The sequence below is a fragment of the Brachionichthys hirsutus genome, chromosome 11 (genome assembly GCF_040956055.1).
Source record: "Brachionichthys hirsutus isolate HB-005 chromosome 11, CSIRO-AGI_Bhir_v1, whole genome shotgun sequence".
NCBI lineage: Eukaryota > Metazoa > Chordata > Actinopteri > Lophiiformes > Brachionichthyidae > Brachionichthys > Brachionichthys hirsutus.
The window spans coordinates 4,326,749-4,348,027 of record NC_090907.1 but is presented as its reverse complement, the minus strand read 5'-3'; the positions used below and the strand labels follow the sequence as shown (position 1 = coordinate 4,348,027).

Sequence of the window (21,279 nt, the reverse complement as noted above, 5' to 3'; positions counted from 1 at the left end):
ACCACACTGCACCCACACTTCCATGCGCCAACAAACCCAGTAAGGACATTTAAAATAATAGGGGACAAGGATTAAAGAGGACAGATTAGAAAAGTCCAAATGAATCACTTTACAAGCAGTTTAGAAGATTACATCAGAAGGTGACAAAAGAAACGAGATGCAATGGATGCTGTTCTGAAGGAATGTGTGAAGAGATGATGAGAGAATGTGTGGGAAAACACACAACAATGTGTCTCTGCTCCACAGTAATGTAGAGATTTAATTATTGGACAGAAGAAGAAGCCCGTGAACAAAGTGATATGGGAAGAGCTCCTAAATACAACATCACCCAGAGGATGAATCACGAGTCTAACAGTCACTCCTGTAGCTCCGTTTTGTTTCTCCAGTAACAACTGAGGAAATATTTGGCTTGTTATAGTTGCCACCATGTTAACCAGCTAGTTGCTATAGTAACTGTGTCTGCTGTTTAGTGCCGTTCAGATTTGGTGTACTGAAGCATTCTGAGTGGGTTTGTAAAAATCATGCCTGCTGTGGCCAGAAAGGTAGGGAGTGTAATGAGAGACAAATTTAGAACTGGATGTGCATCATTAGTTAAATTATTGCAAGAAAATATTCCCCTCTAGTCTTTTAAATATCGTCCCAAACCTGTGCTATTATGGAAAAACAAATCTTTATGAAAATATACAGATTTTATACTAATGGTGTGTAATAAGCTCTTTTTTACATTAGCAAATAATTTCCTCTCAATGAACTGATGAGACATTATATATTATTATTTTCATTTCTATTATGGTTGTCAAGCCTCTCTCCCCGCTGCCTCATGGAGCCGTTTGATATATATTGAGATTTATGCGCACTTATGTTTTACAATCTATATTTATCTCTATTTCTGTTATCAAAAATTGCATGTATAAGGATATAAATATAATGTACACTATAAATAATAAATGGGGCATCTTACAGTTGGAACATCAGGTCAGTACTGCTGTGGAAAATGATGCTATATGGTGACATTACTGCAATTACTTGTTACACATCAGAAGACATACTCACCAATAATGAGCTGCAATAAACTAATATTAGACTGCCTAATCGATCATATATCAGCTTTAATGAACTAATCTGTCAATTAGAGAGACAAACCTGCGAGGGTTATTTTTGAATCAAGGCAATTACAAAGGGTTAAACAGATTTTAAGAAATCAAATCCCTCGTCCCTCTAGAGAATTCTAAGAGTGTTTCATCTGTGCAGTGATGTTTTATTACCGCCGCCATGGAGGTCATGTTTTTGGACTGCATTGGTTTGTTGAATTGTTTGTTGGCATGATGAATACGGAAAAACTGCTGGTTGGATCTTGATAGAAAAAATAATAATAATCTGAATATGAGTCTTGGTCTAACTTAGATCCCATCAAATTCTGAGTGCGATCTTGTTACCCGTCTGGATACAAAAAAATAATAAAAATCAGGATTTTTCCATTTACTTATAATGGAGGCTTTAAAAAAAATCATATCATGGAAAATATGCATTCAATTCATTCACCAAAAATCACAGTCCTAAAGGTGTCTGATATGAACCATCATGCAAAAGGTCTTCTGGATCTGATCCAGAATGAGATCAGGAAAAGAATATTACATTTTAACATTGAAAACTCCATTTATGGATTAAAAAATCTGCTAAAAATAAAAATAAACCCAGATTCACTTTAGCTTTTCATGGTTGTTGTATAAAGGTACCAAGAACAATTTAGAACCCTTTCATGATGATCCAGATCACCATGTGGACGGCGTAAATCCAATTACCAGGCCAATAAACTGATTTTCGGAGGCTTACGCTCTTTTGAGTGCTTTTCTAGTTCACTGTGTAAAATATTTCTTCATGAAACTCAAAATCTCCACTGGAGTTTTGTTCCATCACAACTGGTGGTACAGGTAATTCCAGCCCATTTCCACCCCTGATAAAACTGCTGTTGCACTATAAAGATTAAAATTGTCCATTAAAATGTGACAAGCAAACAAAGCTGCATGTTCTGATAGTCTCACACTGGCAGGTTAAAATAATCTGCTTCGATCTGGTGGGGCAGCAAAAACAGTGCACCTTTGTTATTGGCTGCTTGATGTCGGATCTTATGGAAAACATAACCTGAAGGCAGAAGGAAGCGGAATACAATAGCCATTGGCACAATATTGTGTGTGACGTCATTGAGGTCTGTGCTTGAAGCTGAAACAGGCAAAGAAGGCTCTCGGTGCCAACAGGGAACGTTTGAGGTGAATACATGTTGACTGTTTAAATTGTTGTTGGCATTGAGGCAAAACAGGGATTAAGAAAGTGACAGGAAGCTCATTTTATCAGAGGGTTCAGTGCACGTGAATAGATAAGAAACAAAAGACGAACGGAACGGAGCAGAAGGATGGAGAGGAGCAGATTTAAAGATGAGAGCAGGAAAGTTGGACAGATGCTGGGTAAAAAAAACAAGCGATGGGACAGATGGAGGGAGAAGCAGACGAATCACTCAGGAGGAAGAGTAGAAGAGGAGGGAGGGGAAGTAAGGAAAGGCTTCAAACCCATGCAGAGACATTTGGGTGGGATTTCAAGATAAATAGGTTCAGAGGAAGCGGGAGAATCTGGAATGTCAGGTGATGGAGGTAGAAAGGAGAGAACTGGAAAGAAAGAAAGAAAGAAGAATGAAAAACTTAGAAGAAAAAGTGCAGGAATAGCAGATGATGGGAAAAGGCAGTGATGGGAGGAGTGATCAGGGGAAGTATTGTAGTCCTGATTGATAAGCAATGTCAGCTTCATTTCCTGAGAAGCAGAACAAGACGAAGCTCATTTAATAACTGACCCCCCCCCCCCCCCACATACACACACACACACACACACGCAGCATGCTACAAAGCAAGCCTGATGAGAATGTGACATTTGATCTATTCTAGCCGCAATCTGAAATCTTAACACAATACACCTAACGCGCCATACACTTCCAGTGTGTGTGTGTGTGTTCACTCTATTAAGCACAGGTGCCAGCAGGTTTGTGTGCATTTGATTTGATGCATAAATGTGATTTTGCTGGCATAGTAATAAGGTGCTGTGACAAAATAGCATCATAAAACAACTTAATTTGATCACGATTATTATATTGCAGGACGCCTCTGTCGGCTTCGTCTGCGTCTTCCTGTTTTATTGTGATCGGTGCATGCAGCCTGCAGCCCGGCTGTCTGACTTTCTTCCTGCATACATATGTATTTAATAATGCTTACAACTGTCCTCGAGCCCAGCTCTCCAGAGGGCAACACAGCTGGCGCTTTCCACCAATGGCCTTTCTGCTACCGGCTAATTAACGCCAGGATAAACGTTAAGATAAGCCTTTTCAGGAAAATACAGATAACAGCCTACAGGCTCGACGGGCGGGTGACGCAAAGTGTTAATGCATGCTGGGAGAAGGGTAGAGAGAGAGAGAGAGAGAGATGTAGAGCATCAGATGAAGAAATGGATGAAACAGACTTCAATGGAGGAAGTGAAAGAGGAACTGGTGTGACAGGAAAGAACGGTGAAAGACGACAGATCTCAGATTAGGCAAGAAAAGGTTCATTGACCTATGTGATTACTCAACACTTAATAAACTACTAAATACTTAGCAGGAAATCGACTGCTCCGTAATAAGGTTGCAGCTGCAGCTGCTGGAATAACAGAGCTCCTTTTCTACTGATACCGATGAAACGGTGGCGGATGGATCCAGATCCAGATCGATATAATTAGAAGGGGACAATATTGAGTCACAGAAACTGTAGCTAATGTTGCTAATAATGCATAGTGGATTTCATTATTCAGTGAAAGAGAATAATTTATTATCTACTGTAGATGAAAAACGGATCCGGATCCAGCATTATGGAATATCAGTTTTATCGATCGCTCAACAAGCGTGTCACGGAAAGCAATGACTCCGATCCGCAGCAAGGAGAAGGAAATGAGGATGAGGAGCAGTGCCATTTGCTCCGCCCCTATTGTTTTATTGGCAAGCCTGCTGAGTGTGTACTTTTTTAACGCCTGCAGACACTCAACATTGAGTTTTCACTTAGAGTCTTATCTGATTTTCACGCTCAAACTGAGCAGACATCACATGGGTTTAAACAAATTTTATATTTATTGATTTTGTGTGGCGAAGCCCACATGGTGAGATTTCCTTGTGCGACAATCTTCAGAACATTTTCAGGCCGTCTTGTATGGCTTCCGGAAAATAAATGACAGCTCTGTGACGGCTCTCGTCACAAAATGCAAATTCACAGTTTTAATTAGATGCAGAAATAGGTCAGAAAAAATGAATAAAGGCAAACTTAACCAGCCAGCGTTGGCTTCTTGTTCAGCCGTTCATACACACTTTTTACGTTATTGTATAGAAGAAAAAACATATTAGCTGAAATATGCATGAAATATGCTTCATGGAGGAAATTCATGTCACTTTTAAAATGAATCTTAATTTTGCAATGCCGTTAATGCTACAATTAAATAAAATAATTATTGCAGGCGCCACAGAGAAGGCTTTTACTTGATGTAATTTGATTATTTGTCAGGCATTTCTGACTTTATTAGATCGCATAAAGAACAGAGATTGACATTATTAAATTTCATGGCTAGAATTAAATGGGATATACTGCAGTTCAGTGATATTCACCCCCCCGAAAATGAGAACTTTATTGGTTTATTGCCAATAAAGTTCTCTTGCATGGAACAATAAGGCAGAGCGACAATTTTTATGCATATCAATATTCATAAAGTGCTTTTCATTAAGTTTTAATAGTTTCTTGTGTAAGTTAACAGGGAGGATAATGTTCAAGTGTTTGCACAGATATTTATTGTTATTTATATTTAGAGCACATGGAGTTTTAAAGTGAAGATATTGATGCTTGGCCAACACCTCAAATGCAGCTGAAATTGCAACTGCATTTGCAGTCTGAGATATATAAGCTCAGTTAACTGTCTCCCCATGGGGAAGTTCTAAAGCCCCTCACATGCCTCAATGTGCCCTCAGGATGCAGCTGCACTTTTAGTGTAAAAGGTACATATTCCAGAGGGATGCTGACCTCTGTGCCAGTGGAAGTGCACATCTGAGTGCCTGCATGTGTCGACTTGTGAGGGCCGGTGTGTTGCAGTGGAGAATGGAAGGGGATCAATGTCCATTATTTGTGTGAATTGGATCGAGAAGGACATCCCGACATCGAACAAGATGAGTAAGAAGTGGAAAAGTAAGGCATGCGCAAAAGAGATGTATGCATTTGACACACACTAGTGAGGGAGCCAGAGAGAAAAGGACACCCCCCCCCCCCCCCCCACCCCCCCCCGCCCTCTTTTGCTTCCATTCCTCAGGGAAATCACACATCTGAAACCTCTTCTCTCGCTGTTCTTTCACCCAATTCTTTGACTCTTTCTTCTCTGCCTTTTATTCGAGTCTCCATTCAGTCATGCTCTATTACCATCGAAGACCTCAAATTGAATGGGCCAGAAATAGAATGGAGAAGAAAAAAAATGTGCAAACATATAATACGATCTAATACAATGGCGCAGAGTTATTAAAAGGAATTACGAGTCAAACCCAAAAGGGCCGCTTTGACGCCTACCTAGCTTCTCTAGAGAAAAACACAGCTACTCTTAGAAAGAGGAGTGTGGGCAGGCCACCCAACTTAGGTTTTAAAGTTTAAATCATTAAGTGTGGAGTAATAAAAGTCTTTCTGTGGCATTGGAAATGGTAATAAAGGATATGGAAGAAATATTTTTACTACTCTTAATTTTCTGTCAAATGAAACACATTTACATTAAATTCAAAATATTTTACATTTTGTTTTTGCCTCAACTGAATTTCTTTTAAAGAAATGTAGAGTCAATGATGCGCATGCTCTGTCACCCCACATTTCTCAGGGAGTCAACATGACAATGATTCTGTGTTTTAAAGGAAACTGTTGACCTACGTTGAGATATTTTAACATAAAAGGAGATAAAAAGAATGACTAAAGAATTTATAATAATTGTTATACAGGCTATTCTCTGACCATTAAATTGGCTTGTGTCTGCATTTCAGATCTGTTCCACTTTTACTGTGACTCTTTTGATCCCAATCTTTAAAGGCGTAAGAGAACTTTGAGAAGACCGAAAACGTGGGTAAGACTTTGTCTTACTCTTTGGGAAAAAGATGAAAAATATTCCTTTTCAAACAGGAAACAGTAAATAAGCAAACTGGAGACTGAATTTAGAACATTCAGTTATCAAGACCTTCTCCTGTGGAACCATCTTTCAGCTCAGTCCAGGATGCAGACACTCCTGGCTTGTTGAGGAGGCTCTCCCTCCCCTCCTCTACCCATTCATTCATGTTACTAGTGATCTACACGAGGCCTGGATCCCTATAAATGCAGCGCTGGATCTATATCTGCTCTTTCATTAGACCTTTTGTTGTGATTTGGTGACTCGAGCTCTGACAGATTGTCTCTCCACACACTTTTTATGTAGATTAACGGGTCAAGGTGACCACACGGTGAGAAGAAACTTTTTTTTATGGCTGCTTCACCTTTCAAGCTGACAGAGGCATTTGTGATGCTCAGAATAGATTTGGGGGAGTATCGTCTTGGGACCGAGTTGCAGAAGATGTCTCTCTGCCTACATGAGATGAACAATGACTCATCTGCCGTTTCTCTCCTCTGACTTTACGTGGTGTGTTTTCTCTCTGTCATGACGTGGCCACCGCACCATTTCCTTATTGTCGTTGCATTTAGGCAACAGATTAATTAGCTTACGACAGACGCTTCACTGTAAAGCAGTGAGACATTTGTCCTTCACCTTGAAGACCTAATCTACAATTTCGGGATTTTAATTGGGAGTTAATCTCACTTTTAAACGTAGTAAAACAACTGTTTTAGAAAAGTTTGTTAAAGTTCTCCCAAACTACAATCTGGGAAAAACGATATTGCCGAGTTTCAACTGTTCTTTATGAGGCTTGTAGGTCTCAAGATGTGACAAGTTACATCATGCAGCAAAGGCAGGTTTAAATGCCCTCTGTATTAAATCATTTACTAGTGGTTAGACAGGGAGATTTTACTTCATCTTCATGTGGGCCAATTAGGTAGTCAGATACGCTGAAAGACTAAAGTTAATGGGTGATATCCATGCGCAAGGATTTTACAGAGCAAAGTTGACATTTATAGCCACAGGAAATGTATGTAGTTACCTTTTGCAGAATGCGAAACTGAGAGGGGCAAAAAAAAGGTAATGGAAATTTTACCTTGGAATGTGTATCGTGCAAAGAAAAAGCCAAGCAAATGAGCGTGTGACTCATCCATTCAGAGACAGTTACACGCTTACACAAAGCAAGCTACAATGCAAGGTAATAACTGGACCACTGGGAGCCATTTGGATTTCTGTCTTCTTAAGTATTACTTGGACTTGCAGGAGAGAAGAAGAGAGGATATGGGTCCACAAACAGTCCAATTCATCTATGATCCATCCTCCTCCAGGGCACACAGCGGCCGAAACAAACGCAGGTCTGCGTTACGACACCAAATGGAAATGGATCACTTAGCTCAGCTAATAAGCGTGATCCACGAAGTGGATATGGAGCAATCGCAGTCAAAGTATGGCAAATAAGCAAGAAGGTTTTTCATTATCGAATATACAACTGCACCGTACGTAGCTGCAGACGGATGTGCAGGGTAGCGGAATGTGTAGGCACGGACGCACAAAAAGGTGAAAGCTTGTTTGATAGCCTGAAGGCATCCACTTAAAATAAAATTCAGCATCAGTGAATAATACATTCCATTTAGCAAGGAGAAAACACTGACCCCGACAAACGCACACCCATTTTATATATATCATATATCCACATGCACACACACACACACACACACACACACGTGTTCAGCAGCACCCTCAGAGTGCTGCTGGGAGTGAAGGTGTCCTTGTGTCGACGGTCATTTATCAAACTGTGCATTTCAAACTGCTGTGGCAGATGAAACCACCGGTCCCGCTTTGTGTGAATCTCCTCCCGTTGCTTTGAACTCCACAGCAGAGAACGCAACACGTGCGCGCCTGCATAATGTGCAGCACTGTGCTGTCTGTGTCTGCATTTGCATCAGTGCAACATGCAGCAGGAAGGTGGGTGGTGTTTTATCGGCCACATTCAGCTCTCCCATCATCACATGGAAGGAAAAATGTGAGAGACCTCTCAGTCGAAAAGAAATGTGAACTCCTTCAGATCAAAACACAAAATCAAACACCCTGGAAGCGAATTTCACACACAAGCAGTCAACAAGTCATCGCTGCGCTGACACAATGATCCCCCCGAAGGTTAGAGCTGTCAACTCAGCACAAATTCTCTGCTGCTGTGGCGAGTACTCCGGCGTGTCACGCCTCATCTCTAATCGAGCGCCCCGCCATTGGAAATTGAGGAACGAACAGAGATTAAATGTATGAACGAAAGTGAGAGAGCATTTTGGAGCTCTATATGATCAACAGGAAAAGTGCACGGTTTGGTGCAACACTTGGACCTCCAAGGAAACACTGCTTCTGCGTGTTTGCATATAATAATGGTTAATTGGTTGTGCAAAATTAATTACAAAACATTTCCCCTGTAGTGGCGTCTCCATCGCTTGTCTTGTTCAGCTATTGTTGATATTTTTTAGTCTTAAGCACCGAGTATTCACATAAAAAACGCTCCCCTGTTGTGCCTGCTTTATTAAAAGTGCTGAAAGTCATCATCTATATTTGCTGCTTACTGACGCATATCAGACTGCTGACGCTCCCATTTAGGATAAAAGCAGACTAGACAAGACGCAATAAACACTAAACACTCTTTAAACAACTTAACATAAGGCGGAAATGACAAAGTTACACCTTCTGAGGACAATGCTGCATTTCTTCATGTCTTAAAGTTGGATATCGGTGGAAGTTCCAGGTTCGTGTCACCAAAAAATAGATTTTTCGGGGGAGTATCACCTTGGGAGAAAGTTGCAGGAGAAGTCGCTCTGCCTACATGAGGTGAAAGATGACTCATCTGTATCTTTCTTCTCTTCAAATTTAAGTGGTGAATTTTTTTTTTCTTCAGGATGGCACTTCACTTCTCATGTTGGTTCGGCATGGCAATGACAAGAAGAAATCCATAATAATAGAGAAAGAAAAAAAAGACGTTGGGTTATGCAAGGCTGGACTCCAGAGAATGTTGCAGAATTCCTTCACGTCTTCACACGTTGGGATTGGTGGGAGTCGAAGGTGCTGTTATTTAGATTTTTGGCAACCTTGGAAATAAGTTTTCCTTTTCAACATGATTTCAAATAAATATCTGAAAGGATATCTGTTTGACTTTCATTTAAAGATCCTTCTCTTTGATGCAGCAGCTTAGAATGTGCAGTTTTGCCCTTGAGCGAAAGAATGAACGCCTACCTGCTCATATAAGTGCATATATCGATAAAAGGAAACACCTGCTGGGTGCACTGCAGAAGAACGGATAAATCAAACGGATGCGATGATGAAGCGTCACATAGTGCGGAAGACCAAATAAATGATCTTACAACACAATCTGAAATGCTCGTGGAGAGAGAAGCGTGAGGACACGCAAAGAAGGTAGCTGTAAAGACACAAACATGCCACACATACAGTGTGTATATATATATATACACAATAGTGTATATTTTTTGTTGGTTATGTCCCGATGCCCCCCCCCCCAATGCTTTCACCAAAGCAGCATTTTAAAATCAGCAGTGTGGAAATGTGCAGAAAAATGATAAGAGACGGCGAATGAACGCACCTGCCTCCAAGTGTTGCTTGGAATTTTAATGTCCACACTTGTTGCTTCAGAGATATTACATCGGTGAGGTCTCAGGCTGTGTGTGTGAACGTGAACAATTGTGAAACAGAGAACACATTTGCATTGACACACGAATACTCAGAACAGCAGAGCTTATAAAATATGTACATGAGAACCACGCAACGACTCGTTTCGTTGCATTTTTAGTGGAGCTAGGTGGTTTCTACCTCACCACAAGCATCACCCTCGATTCCCTGACAAAGTAATCCTCGCATCTGTTCTGCTGGATACTGAGAGCGGATTAACCTGCAGCTTTTACAGCCTTACGGACTCACATGCATGAACAAAGGAACACACGCTCGCACACGCTTGCATAGAGCTGTACAAATTGTACAAAAGCATGGGTTCACACAATTATATTCTTTTACATTCATTTACATAAGACACCTCCGATCACAAAGATGCTGGTAAATGCGATCTTTCATATCAAAGGATAAGAGCCTAGACGGCAATAAAAGCTTCTAATGGTAACCGAGAGAAGACCTCTTTGAGCGATGCACGAAGAGAAAGGCTTCTTCCAAGATGCACCTTTGAGATTGGAACAAATTATTTCAGGCAGCTCCTGCAGGTGGCACTGCACATGCTGCACAAGCACCAGCAGTCACATTACAGAGAGCGCGACGGTTCTGGTGCGACTGGTGAGACTGATAATGAGTCATCACCAACAACCACAGAGAGGGTGTAAGAGGAATGCAGTTAGGCAAGACTTTTCACAATGCAACCGGACTGACTTTGCACGCTGAGGGCTGATGCGCTGCAACAGACACACACTGCAAGTGTGCGCGTGTGTGTGTGTGTCTGGTATGTTTAGAGTGTTTATTGTCAAGTCTCATTCATATTGAATGGAATTAGATACTTTGTGTAAAGGAACAAATGCCACACTGTCCCCTTTTACAGGTGAAAATTATTACCTGTCAAATATGTAAACATAAGCAAAGTGATGGAACCAACAACCTGAGATGATCTTTAGAACTCTTACAAAGCATCTGTGAAATTAAACTCAGTTCTGTACATCAGTTTTTGAGGCGATATGGAAAGATGATAGATCCAGGTAACTCTGTTATCCCCTTTGGTCTGGGCATAAAGATTTGTGAATGTGGGACTGTGTCGTGAATGTAAGCTCACCTGAGCCCAGGTTAATGTGGCTGAATTAATGCAGGAGAAAATGTCTCGTTTGCTTTCAGAAAAAGACCAAACGAAACAAAGAAGCTGCATTTTTACATCCCCTGTATCTCTGCCAGTGTTGCCACAAATCATCCAAAAGATGGAGCGAGACACAGCAAAACGACATTTAGTGAAAAAAACAAACAAACAGAACACAATAAGACACACTGCTCTGGGGACGGCAAGAGCAAATTGAATCAAGTCAAATGAAAAACTGTAAAACAAACACACACACACACACACAAACCTGCATGTGACAAACGCAAATAGACTGTTTTGCACTCATTGGCCATTCAACAAAAACACCACCGCCTTTAATTTCCTACCTTTCATGTTTATTGCTGTTTTGTGTTTAATCTTTTCATATTCTATCTGAGCCCTGAAACACACACGCACACCTAAACACACACGCACACACACACACACGACAGACGCCCCAGGCAGGTAACAAGTATCTCACAGAGGAGAACAGGAGTTAAAACTTACCTCCTCCATCGTTCCCAAAAACAAGAATGGTGAGGGAATAACAAGTGGCAAAGGACAGAAGAGAGCGCACGAGAACGGAAAACCAAACAGGGGATCAAGGAGCCAATAGAAAGCTAGAAAAAAAGGAATTTAGAGCTCAACTTGTGAAGTTTAAACCAGCAGAGTTGGAAGTACTGTGGTGAATATATCCGTCTACTTGCCACAGAGCGTGCAGAATAATAAAAAAAAAGAAGAAGAAAGAAAGAAAGAAGAGGGCAGAGGGCGTGAAGCAATGAGCATCCTGTTTTTCAGACTCTGAGTGCAGGATGGAATAAATAGAGTAATCGTACCTGAAGTTGCTGGGACAGCGCGGTGGGCTGCCTGGTCGTCAGCACCGGTGCTGAACTCTCTTCAGGACGCAGGAACGCTTGCTGACCGCGTCTGCAGGCATCGAAAAAACTAAGTCAGGACCCGAGTGTTTGTCTGAGATGTCTCCTGTGCGCGCACACACACACACACACACACACGCGCAGTCAGGTGTTACCGTCTGATAGAAAGTGTTGGAACAAGAGCACTTCCTCACACACACACACGTTGAGCACTGAGGAGTGCAGGAATTTAAAAGTGAGTGTGTGTGAGGGAATGTAGGTGAAAAGGTGAACATGTTTACAAGTGTGTGTGTGTGCGTGTCCTTACAGGTCCTTCCCTTTGGTCCTCTGCAACGCAGTCATGTCATCTCCACGTGTGTCACATGCAGAGAGCGCGCTAAAGTCACTCACACATTCACTCACACACACACACACACGCACACACTACGATGGACTGATGCACACACTCCCGCCGGCAGGCTGAGGCACACACTGGAGCGCCAGCACCACGAGCTACAACGATAGAGCGGAGAGAGAAGACAGTCCCTCCCTCCTCTCTCTCTCTGCCTCTCTCGCTTTCTCTCCCTCTCTTTGCTCCTCCTCTAGGTCTTACTGCCTATCTCAACCCTTATGTGTCACTTTCCTACTACCAGTACATGTAAAGCAGGACTGAACACTTGTCATCGGTGCATTTTACCTCTAGTTGTCTAAATCCTCTCTGTTGATCGGATATAAAAAAAAAAGTGACATTTTTCCAAAAATACACGCACATAAAGTTTTGTGAAAATACAGAACAGTTTGAGTCATGGCCCCAGAGACCATCATCCGAGACATCCCACTCACAGAATGAGCCAAAAATCTGTGTAACCATGGAAATGAAACAATGACAACAGCTCCTAAATGTCAAAAGCCATCTCTTCAGTACTTTCTTGTTGCGCGTAGAACGTTTGTGAAAATACATTGAAAAATATTTCAAGTATATTCCTGAAATAAACCATCCAACAACATTGAGCCCAAGTCTATCTTATAACCATGGAAACGCAAAGACATTACAACCACCAGCATCCTCAAACTGGTAAAGGAACCACTTGAGTGCTTGGATGTTGTGTCTAGAACATTTGGTAAAAGAAACTGCCTTTTGAGAAGCGCATTGGATGCAAAATGAAGCAGATGCCACTTATTCCAGAGTTCTGCTCCTGATTTGTAAAACTCTTTTTCTACATAAAAACAACAAATGTCACCCGGAGTTTGACTGGCTCGAGCATTTAAAATGACATTTCTTAACATTTTCAACCTTTCATTGAAATGCAAATAGCAACATCACGCAGAGGTGGGAAAACCATGTAGATGCTCAAAGACCGAGGCGTCTAGATGCTTCTAATGGATCTGGCTTCATGGTTCACATCCCACCAGCAGCCCGTTTGATCATTCTACATTAATGGATGCGATGCTGTTTGGAGACTGTTTGCATCCTCTCTTCTTTCAGCAGCCGTCTCACATTTCATTGAATCCTGACCACAATTTAATCCTGATTATTTCATTGCATTAGCAACTTAGCTTTAATTTGCATGAGTGACATAAATCCATCCTTTTATCAGGGTGCTGTAGGTCAATTTATTCTCAATAGTTTTGCCGAGTGTGCTAAAGGCATCTTAAAACATTTAAAGGTTAAGGTGAGAAAAGAAAACTTACTGTAATAGAATCTGAAATGAAAAACGAGCTAAATAAAAGGCAACCATGCCCCAGAGTCATTCAGAGTAATATAAATCATGATCACCGCGAATGCCTGCAAATGTCGTTTTCATAATCTGACTTTCAACCAGACTTCAAATCAAAACACAATGTGTTTGAGGAAAATAAATAAAGCCCAATTTATGCCTACAACCCAACACAAATATAGTTACATGCATATTTATGATGCATCAAAGATCTAAGATATTCATCTCTGCTGCCACTCCTCCGCAAATTTAATCAGCTGACAGATTCATCATATCAGTCCCAATCTGCTGCAGAAAGCATGCGGCGCTGACAGCAGAGTCTCTCAGGTGACATTGGTGCTGAAAGGACATTTAGCATGAAGCTGCACAACAGGTTGAACGGGAGCGTATCACGTAGTCCATCAATCTGACAGCAGACCTCAGAGTCATTTACTAAAAACAGGCGGGCTGGCAGCTCCAACGTCTATGTCACATCAGCTGGGTGATGCATCTCTTGAGCAGCTGCATCAAGTCAATACTGCATATGAATCAAGACGCTGACTGTTATTTATTTTAAACGGTGTTGATCACGGATATCTGATAAGTGTAATAAAATAAATCGTATTTGATCGGCGACATCCTTAAGCATTTCTGAACATTTTAAAGCACCTTCTCTACCCTGAAGCTTAAGATTTCACCGGAGCGCGCTGCACTTTCTTCTGCACTGATTTCCATGAGTTTGCCGCGTCAGAGTCTTTGTTTATTTCATCAATGCTTGCGGAGATGGAGGTTAAAAGGTGTGTTTTATTATAATAAAAAAAAAAACACAAAGCGAAAGGTGGTTCCGGTGCGGCATGACCTCAGATTGTATTTGGCCGTGTTGGTAATAGTAGAAATATACACAGAATAGAGGTCACATGATCGCAGCTGCTGGATCAGGAAAACGCAAAAGCAGAGAAACCCAAACGCACGCCTGAAACACAGTTCAAAGCAGATTCTCCACTCATCGTCTCTCTTCATCTGCTGCGGACATTGTGATCTAGACGACTCTTTCCCACACTAGATCAGCCAAATAGAGTATTGATCCTGAGTTTGTGATTAAAATGGGGCTGTTGGTGCTGCTCAAATACGATCACAAGCATCATCACTCACTCAGCTGTTCTGAGTCGTACATTTCCTGTACCTGTACAACAATGGCCATCATACACACACTCAGACTAAAACATGCACATTGACAAGGTCATGGGTTGTATCCTCATCAGATTCCAGTTTGAATCTGTGCTAATTATGTTCCTCTCTGCTGCATTTATTCATGCTGCAGCACTGTGTGTTGTGTGTGTGTGTGTGTGTGTTTGTCCTGACTCACATAAAGCAGGGAGTGATTGGACACTCTAAATGGTGAAGCTGCACTCGGGGGAATAGGGCTAATATACATAATGGTGGAGCTATATTAACAGGATCCAGACTCACCCCCACCACCCTGCCCACCCACACACACACAAACACACCCACACACCTAGGTGTCAACTGAGCTGCAGCCTCTCTTCCGCAACCATTTTTTCTCCTGCTGATCAGACAGAGTCGATAAAAACGCACTGTGAAAATCAAAACATCCGAGTCACACGTTTTGTAAAGACGTAATGTAGGATAACGTTCTCGTTTGTTTGTTGCATCCATGCAATCACTGATTAATGAGTGGTAATTACTGGATGACCTCTAAAGTAATAGATTACCTCCACCAGCAGCTTCCTCTACAGCCATTTCTCTGATGCGAAGATTTTGAAGCCCTTCATATCAGTGTGTCTTTCATGATAGGGAGAGTACATGGCGCACTTTGCTAGCTCTACAGGAATAAGAATTATGACATAGCTCAAGAGTCATCTAATTACGTCTCTGTGAATGTAGCGACTGCTTGAACTAAGATCAAATTGTCGCTGTAACTGATGATGCAGTCAGGTGTCAAATTTCAATCTTCAAACGTTAGTGAGGGAAACTGGTTACATTTTTTCTTTGGAATAATAAATTCTAGGTTGTCATGGTAAAGGAATCTTATTATGGGAACAAACTAACATGGGACTGTTGCCTTCAGGTGCAGAAACAAAGCGTGTAAAATTAGCAACTATGAAGGTTTGTGCTATTACTATTAGCAAGATGTTTATGACAATATAACACGTGCATGTATAGTGCATGAATCCGCCACTGCTGCTCATGGGTATATGTAGAGATGAAAAATATCTACGCACTGTCAGAGTTGTTCTCCCCATAGTGCATGGCTGATGTCGCAGCAAGTTGAGTGCATGTGTGTGTGTGTGTGCGTGTGATACCTTATTGCTATTTGTAATTTCCTTAAACAAAGCCAACAGTAAAACAACAGCAGGAAAGCGCCGATGGCACGCCCTACGTAGGAAAGACTCACTGATATAAGCCATCACTTGCACTCTAACAGGGAACTGCATGGCTTACAATTCATTTGTTAACTCTATAACACGCAACAAGAGGAAATGTGTCTGAATGCAACAGGCAGAAAAACAGTTAACTCGATGCACTATGTATAAAAAAAAACAACCTTGCATTAATATATTTCAGTTTGTATTTGCAAAATTTTTACATCCTCATACTTTGATGGGGGGAAAAAAGAAAAAAATATATGGCTCTGTGCACTCATGTGGAAAGAGGACTGAAGGATATGGCAGCCTGGAGCCATTTGAAGGCTTTTATTTTGACTCAGATCCATTTGTGTTTAAGATTAATCAAGTTATCCAAAAAGCATGAGGGCTTTTGTAAGCAAAGGTCTTAAGATGACTCACTACTTCTCACTACTGCAGAATGCCATTCATTTCCACACCAGTGAATTTTAGGGACGGTGCATGGGGGGGGGGGGGGGGGGGGGGGTCGTTTCATTAAAATGCTAATGGAATATCACCTGTTCTTGAGAAACCCACAGCATCCATGCATCCAAGCAGAATAGCTGCACATCAATAATAATAAACCCTGCTGGCTTCTAGTCATCAGAAATCACAAAGCTGCTTCATGTCAACATTTGGAGGTTGGTGGTTGCTATGTGAGCTGGGACGTTGGCAACCTGAGTAGTTCATAAGCCAGTTTCCATACCAACACTCACTGTCTCCCAACTAGAGTCTATCTTCAGCAGCATTCAAAAGAGTGGAAACGGACGCGCGAATGAGGGACATAAAATGAGCAGAGGAGAACAGATTAGGATTAGCTCATTCAGGCTTTCGACGTCAAGATGGGCTCAATCAGCGTGTTTGCGTCACGGCGCTTAGAGTGAATTGATGCTGTATCAATTCATTATTGTGCAATTTATAGCAGTGCATGGTAAGAAGGTTTACTCTCATAGAACTGTGGTTATACTCCTTTATATTAAGAGTATTGTTTATATTAATATTAGCAGCATTCGTGCACTGCTCCACTTCCTTCCAGGGCAACCGCTGAAGGATCTACATCCTGGGATTAACACCTTTAAAGGATATCAGAGAGAAGCCATTAATAGGCACAATAAGGCCGTGAAAAATCCCTTTAGGTTGTTTTGCAGCAGCTTCACTCTTCACAACTCTCCATCAGAGCATCTGGCCCGTAATCCATTTCAAAATCAACAATTCCAACTGCAGACTTGATGGATGCAAGTTAAACCCATTACTAATAGCGCTGCTAAATTGACTTCTCACAGTCCTCAGAGCAAAAATGTATGGAGATATAAATATTAGCAAGTCTTTTGTAAATCTCCATCAAGTCTGTAGTTGTTATTGAGACGGTAATGGTTCCTTTTGATGGGGATATGACAGCCAAGAAACCATTAACTTTCCAGATTACGATTCCAGATAAAGCAGCATTCAGGATTTTGTTCCCCACTTTAATACAGAATAATGTTTTTTCTATGGACTATTTACAAACTTCTTTAAATTTTTAGTGGGTCTGGGTTGACGGGAGGGGCGTGTGCCATGAATGCAACGATTAAATTCTTGAATGGGCCCCTAAAAAGAGAAATATCCTTTAGTATCGGGAAATGTTTTCACTTTTTTTTGCATAATAGCCAAACATGGAACACTTAAATATTGGTTTAGATACATAGCTGGATCCCTGATTCATTTATTTTTGGAAGATAGACGTTTTGATGGTGGACATGTCTTCTTGGAATTCGGGTGGCAGTGTAATTTCATTAAATGGGACTGCTGTGCGTTGGCAGAAGTGTGTGTTCTGTTAAGTGTCTCTCTGGTAAATAAATGGACGTTTGGCTCTGGAGCCTTTTCCCAGAATGTACAGCAAGTGTTTACACCAGGAGGATGGAGCGATCGCCTGAAGAATGATGGGAGAGGAGGAGGATCACCGCTCAAAGGGATTCAAGAGCAAACCACTTCATGAAAAAGAAGAAAGCCGGTGGCAGAAAAGTTGAGCAAACAAATGTTGACAAAGGATGTAAACAATAAAGGTGTTTATGGTGTTTATTGTTTGTGGGCATCGAGGAGACCTCTTCTCCTGTCAATCAGCGGCTTCCATTCTTATTTGTTCCTTATATGTTCAGGCACACATTTCCTCCCTTTAGAATTTGGCTAGCGCTAGCTCTTCATGACAGTGGGAAACAGTGGGCGTGATGTAATCCAAAAGATAAGCAACTGTGAGAGAGATAGTAGGATGAGGAAGGAGGAAATGGTGCAAGGAAGGGGACACACCCAAATGGAGGCTAAAAGTTGAGGCGGAGGAAACTGAGTTCGTCAATCATTGTCGACGCGAGCTCGAGGTATCGTCAGCATCGGCTAAAAAGCCGCGGCTGACACAGAGTTCTGTTACCTGAACACAAGTGTGGTAGCATGGAGAAAGAAAGGCTGCAGAAGATCTAAGGCCAAGGTTAAAAGATGGACGTGAAGATAACGCAGAGAGAGCGAGAGAGAGAAAGAGACTGCAGCAGCTTTAGAAAGAAACGACGAGAAGGACAGAAGTCATGAAGGGGCAGAGCTACACAAAAGAAGAGAGACAAAAGAACGCCGCCACTGCTGCTGCAAAAAAACAAAACTCTTCTCACTCCCTTTGCCGTTCCTTTTCCATGTGTTGCCCTCTGATAGATTTATGTCCACCATGCAGGTCTGGAAATGCAGACCTGGGGTTTGTGTGGCACAAAGAAGGTAACGGCAAGCATGTTCTTTTCGGTTCCTCAGTTCTGACTGTTGTAGGAAAAAAAGAGGAGGCAGAATAGATGCTACAAGTGTGTGTGTGTGCGTCTGCGTGTGCATGTAATAACCAGACTGACTCAGATTTGTTGCTATGGCACCCCATCTTCCTGAGGTACAAATATCACAGAACAATTCATATCCACAATTTCCCCTGTATAATGAAGCAGTGAATGCGTACACGCACACGCACACACACACACACAGACACACACACACAAACCTTTATTGTATACGCAGATGGTAGTTACATCAGGAGTTACAGCAACAGAAGACTTTTCTGAAGGGGTGTGTTCATTATTTTTTCTGGAGTTAAATCATAACACTATGGTATAAACTATTACCGTAATGTACAAATGATTTCAAGCAGGGGTCTTGGCAAAATACATCCCCCTCCGCTTGTTAAAGTGCCCTCATTGCCCTGCCCCCCCCACTCCAGCGGACACAAACCAGAGAGGCCGACCACACCAAGTAATCTGAAAAACTCATCATCAAAAGTGTAAATTAATATAACCCCCCCCCCCCCCAAACTACAAAACCAAGGAAATCAGAATCTGTCAGAAGTCTGTGGTCACTTTTGATTTTGTTAGTTCTATTCTGCAGCTGCAGGAGAAAATCAATGCAAGACTGCAGACAGATCTAATGGGAACTGTGTGTGTCAGCATTTGTATTATAATAATGATGACAGCACAGACAGCAGCAGCAGGGAGTGAAAACACACACCTGGATTCTGCTGGAGTCCATGGTCCATCTGTGAAAAAGTTTATGATGTCTTGAAAGGAGACAGATTTTTGGCAGGTCGTTGCAGTGGCAGTTTTACAGTCAGTGTATGTAACTTTATATCATGGAAATGTGTAGAATTTTAAAAGTTCATTTAGGGTTTTTCTTTAGGCTCTTTATCCATGTTGATGAAATTACAAATTAGAACTATGCCATGCTATTTAAATTCAAGTTGTGTATCTGATTGTCAGCCAGGACATTTCACAGTGATGATGAATGGAAGCCGTCACAGACGGAGGAACGTTCACAGCAGAAATGGAGTCTGAAGCCGTGACGCAGGAACGGTCGACAGGTCAATATGACGACACTCTATGTGGGTCTGGACGCACTACGGCAGTCGTAGGTGTGCTAAAACACACACACAGTGTCAGCATGTCATAAACACACACCACAACTCCACGTGCACACACACTCACACACCCTCATCACACATCCACGCCTAAACACACAGTCCCACATGACCTCAAAGGATCTCTGGCCTCTTCCTTCCTCACTTATTTTACCATTTTCCATTTGAAATCAATCATTTCTTATCTTTATTGATATCCTCCCTTCCGTTTAGAGTTCTGGCAGCAGGCTTCACATCAAACAAATTAGTGCTGCCATCAGAGTGCCCCCAAGTGTACAGATAGATGAACTACACCCAACAAACAGAAGTTTGACCTCTTAAACGCAACATTAAACTGTCTGAAATCGTCTTTTTTTGGTTTTCTCATCTTTTAACCTTTTTCGTTTGTCTCATATCTATCAGCTATTTGAAAACGAAATGGAAAAATTGCCTGAATTTGCCTAAATCCATAATCTTGACCAGTCAGCACAGAAAATTCCCACTCCTTGAAGACACCACGCTTCACTGCTTTCAGGCTTCACTGCTTTCAGGCTTCTGTGAATTACTGTTCCAATCTCTGCTTTATGAAGCCAGCCGACCAAAAATGGAAACTGATTTTTGTATTTTATTGAGGCGTTTTTCTCAGGGGCGCTGTAACCATACAGCAACTGCTGCAGAGAGGAAATGAGCAACTTCTATTCCGACTTAGTCTGAATGCGCCACATCAATTACGACATCAGTCCACCTCCCAAACACAAACATCAAAGTCGCACGAGCCGACTCTGTCCCGCTCGTTCTTCTTCATGTACACTCGTCTCACTCATCTCAATAAGGAATACCAATGAGCTTATTGTTTCCATTTCAAAGGGAAGACGTGGCCTAAAGAGTAAGAATTAAAACACAGCATCTCTGCCCAAAAGTGGGATAAATGGGACAAAGACGAGAAAGGAGGAAGTCTAATCCACTGAGAGGAAGCAATGCCAAGCAGGCCAGACTTACAGTACACAGTAGAGAACACGCTATCTGTGTGCGCCTGTGCAGACGTCTTCACCGCAGATGCATGAACCTCTGCTTCCCCCAGGAAAGCAACGCTCGTATTCATAAGCTGTCCAGACGTCCACCTCAGCGTTCACCGCACAAATGCTGCAGGGCTGAAGATACGGCTTAGACCTGAGAAAATACCCGCCATCTCTGAGGCAGTTTCTCTCTCTCTCTCTCTCTCTCTCTCCTGCCATCATCAGATATGCGAGGTAAGAATAGCATCGTTTGTTAAAGGACAAAATAGGCTCTCAGCAGGAAATCAATCAATCAACAGGTACCCAGATAACAGCCATAACACATGTAAAGCACGCGCCTCTACAAAGCAGTCAGAGCTGCTGATTGCAGAGATACGGGTGAATGATTGAATCGCCTCTGATTGCATGTTAATGGGATCGTATGGCGTGGCCAATAA

General features: G+C 41.9%; 1 protein-coding gene across 1 annotated transcript in view; it reads right to left on the bottom strand.

Annotated features, from left to right (window-relative positions):
* LOC137901688 (cGMP-dependent 3',5'-cyclic phosphodiesterase) overlaps nucleotides 1–21,279 on the bottom strand; it is a 91,731-nt gene that overhangs the window by 50,820 nt on the left and 19,632 nt on the right. Inside the window, exon 2 of the mRNA XM_068745731.1 lies at nucleotides 11,821–11,911. Coding sequence (XP_068601832.1) covers nucleotides 11,821–11,911 — 91 coding nt within the window. The remainder of the gene's footprint in view (nucleotides 1–11,820; nucleotides 11,912–21,279) is intronic.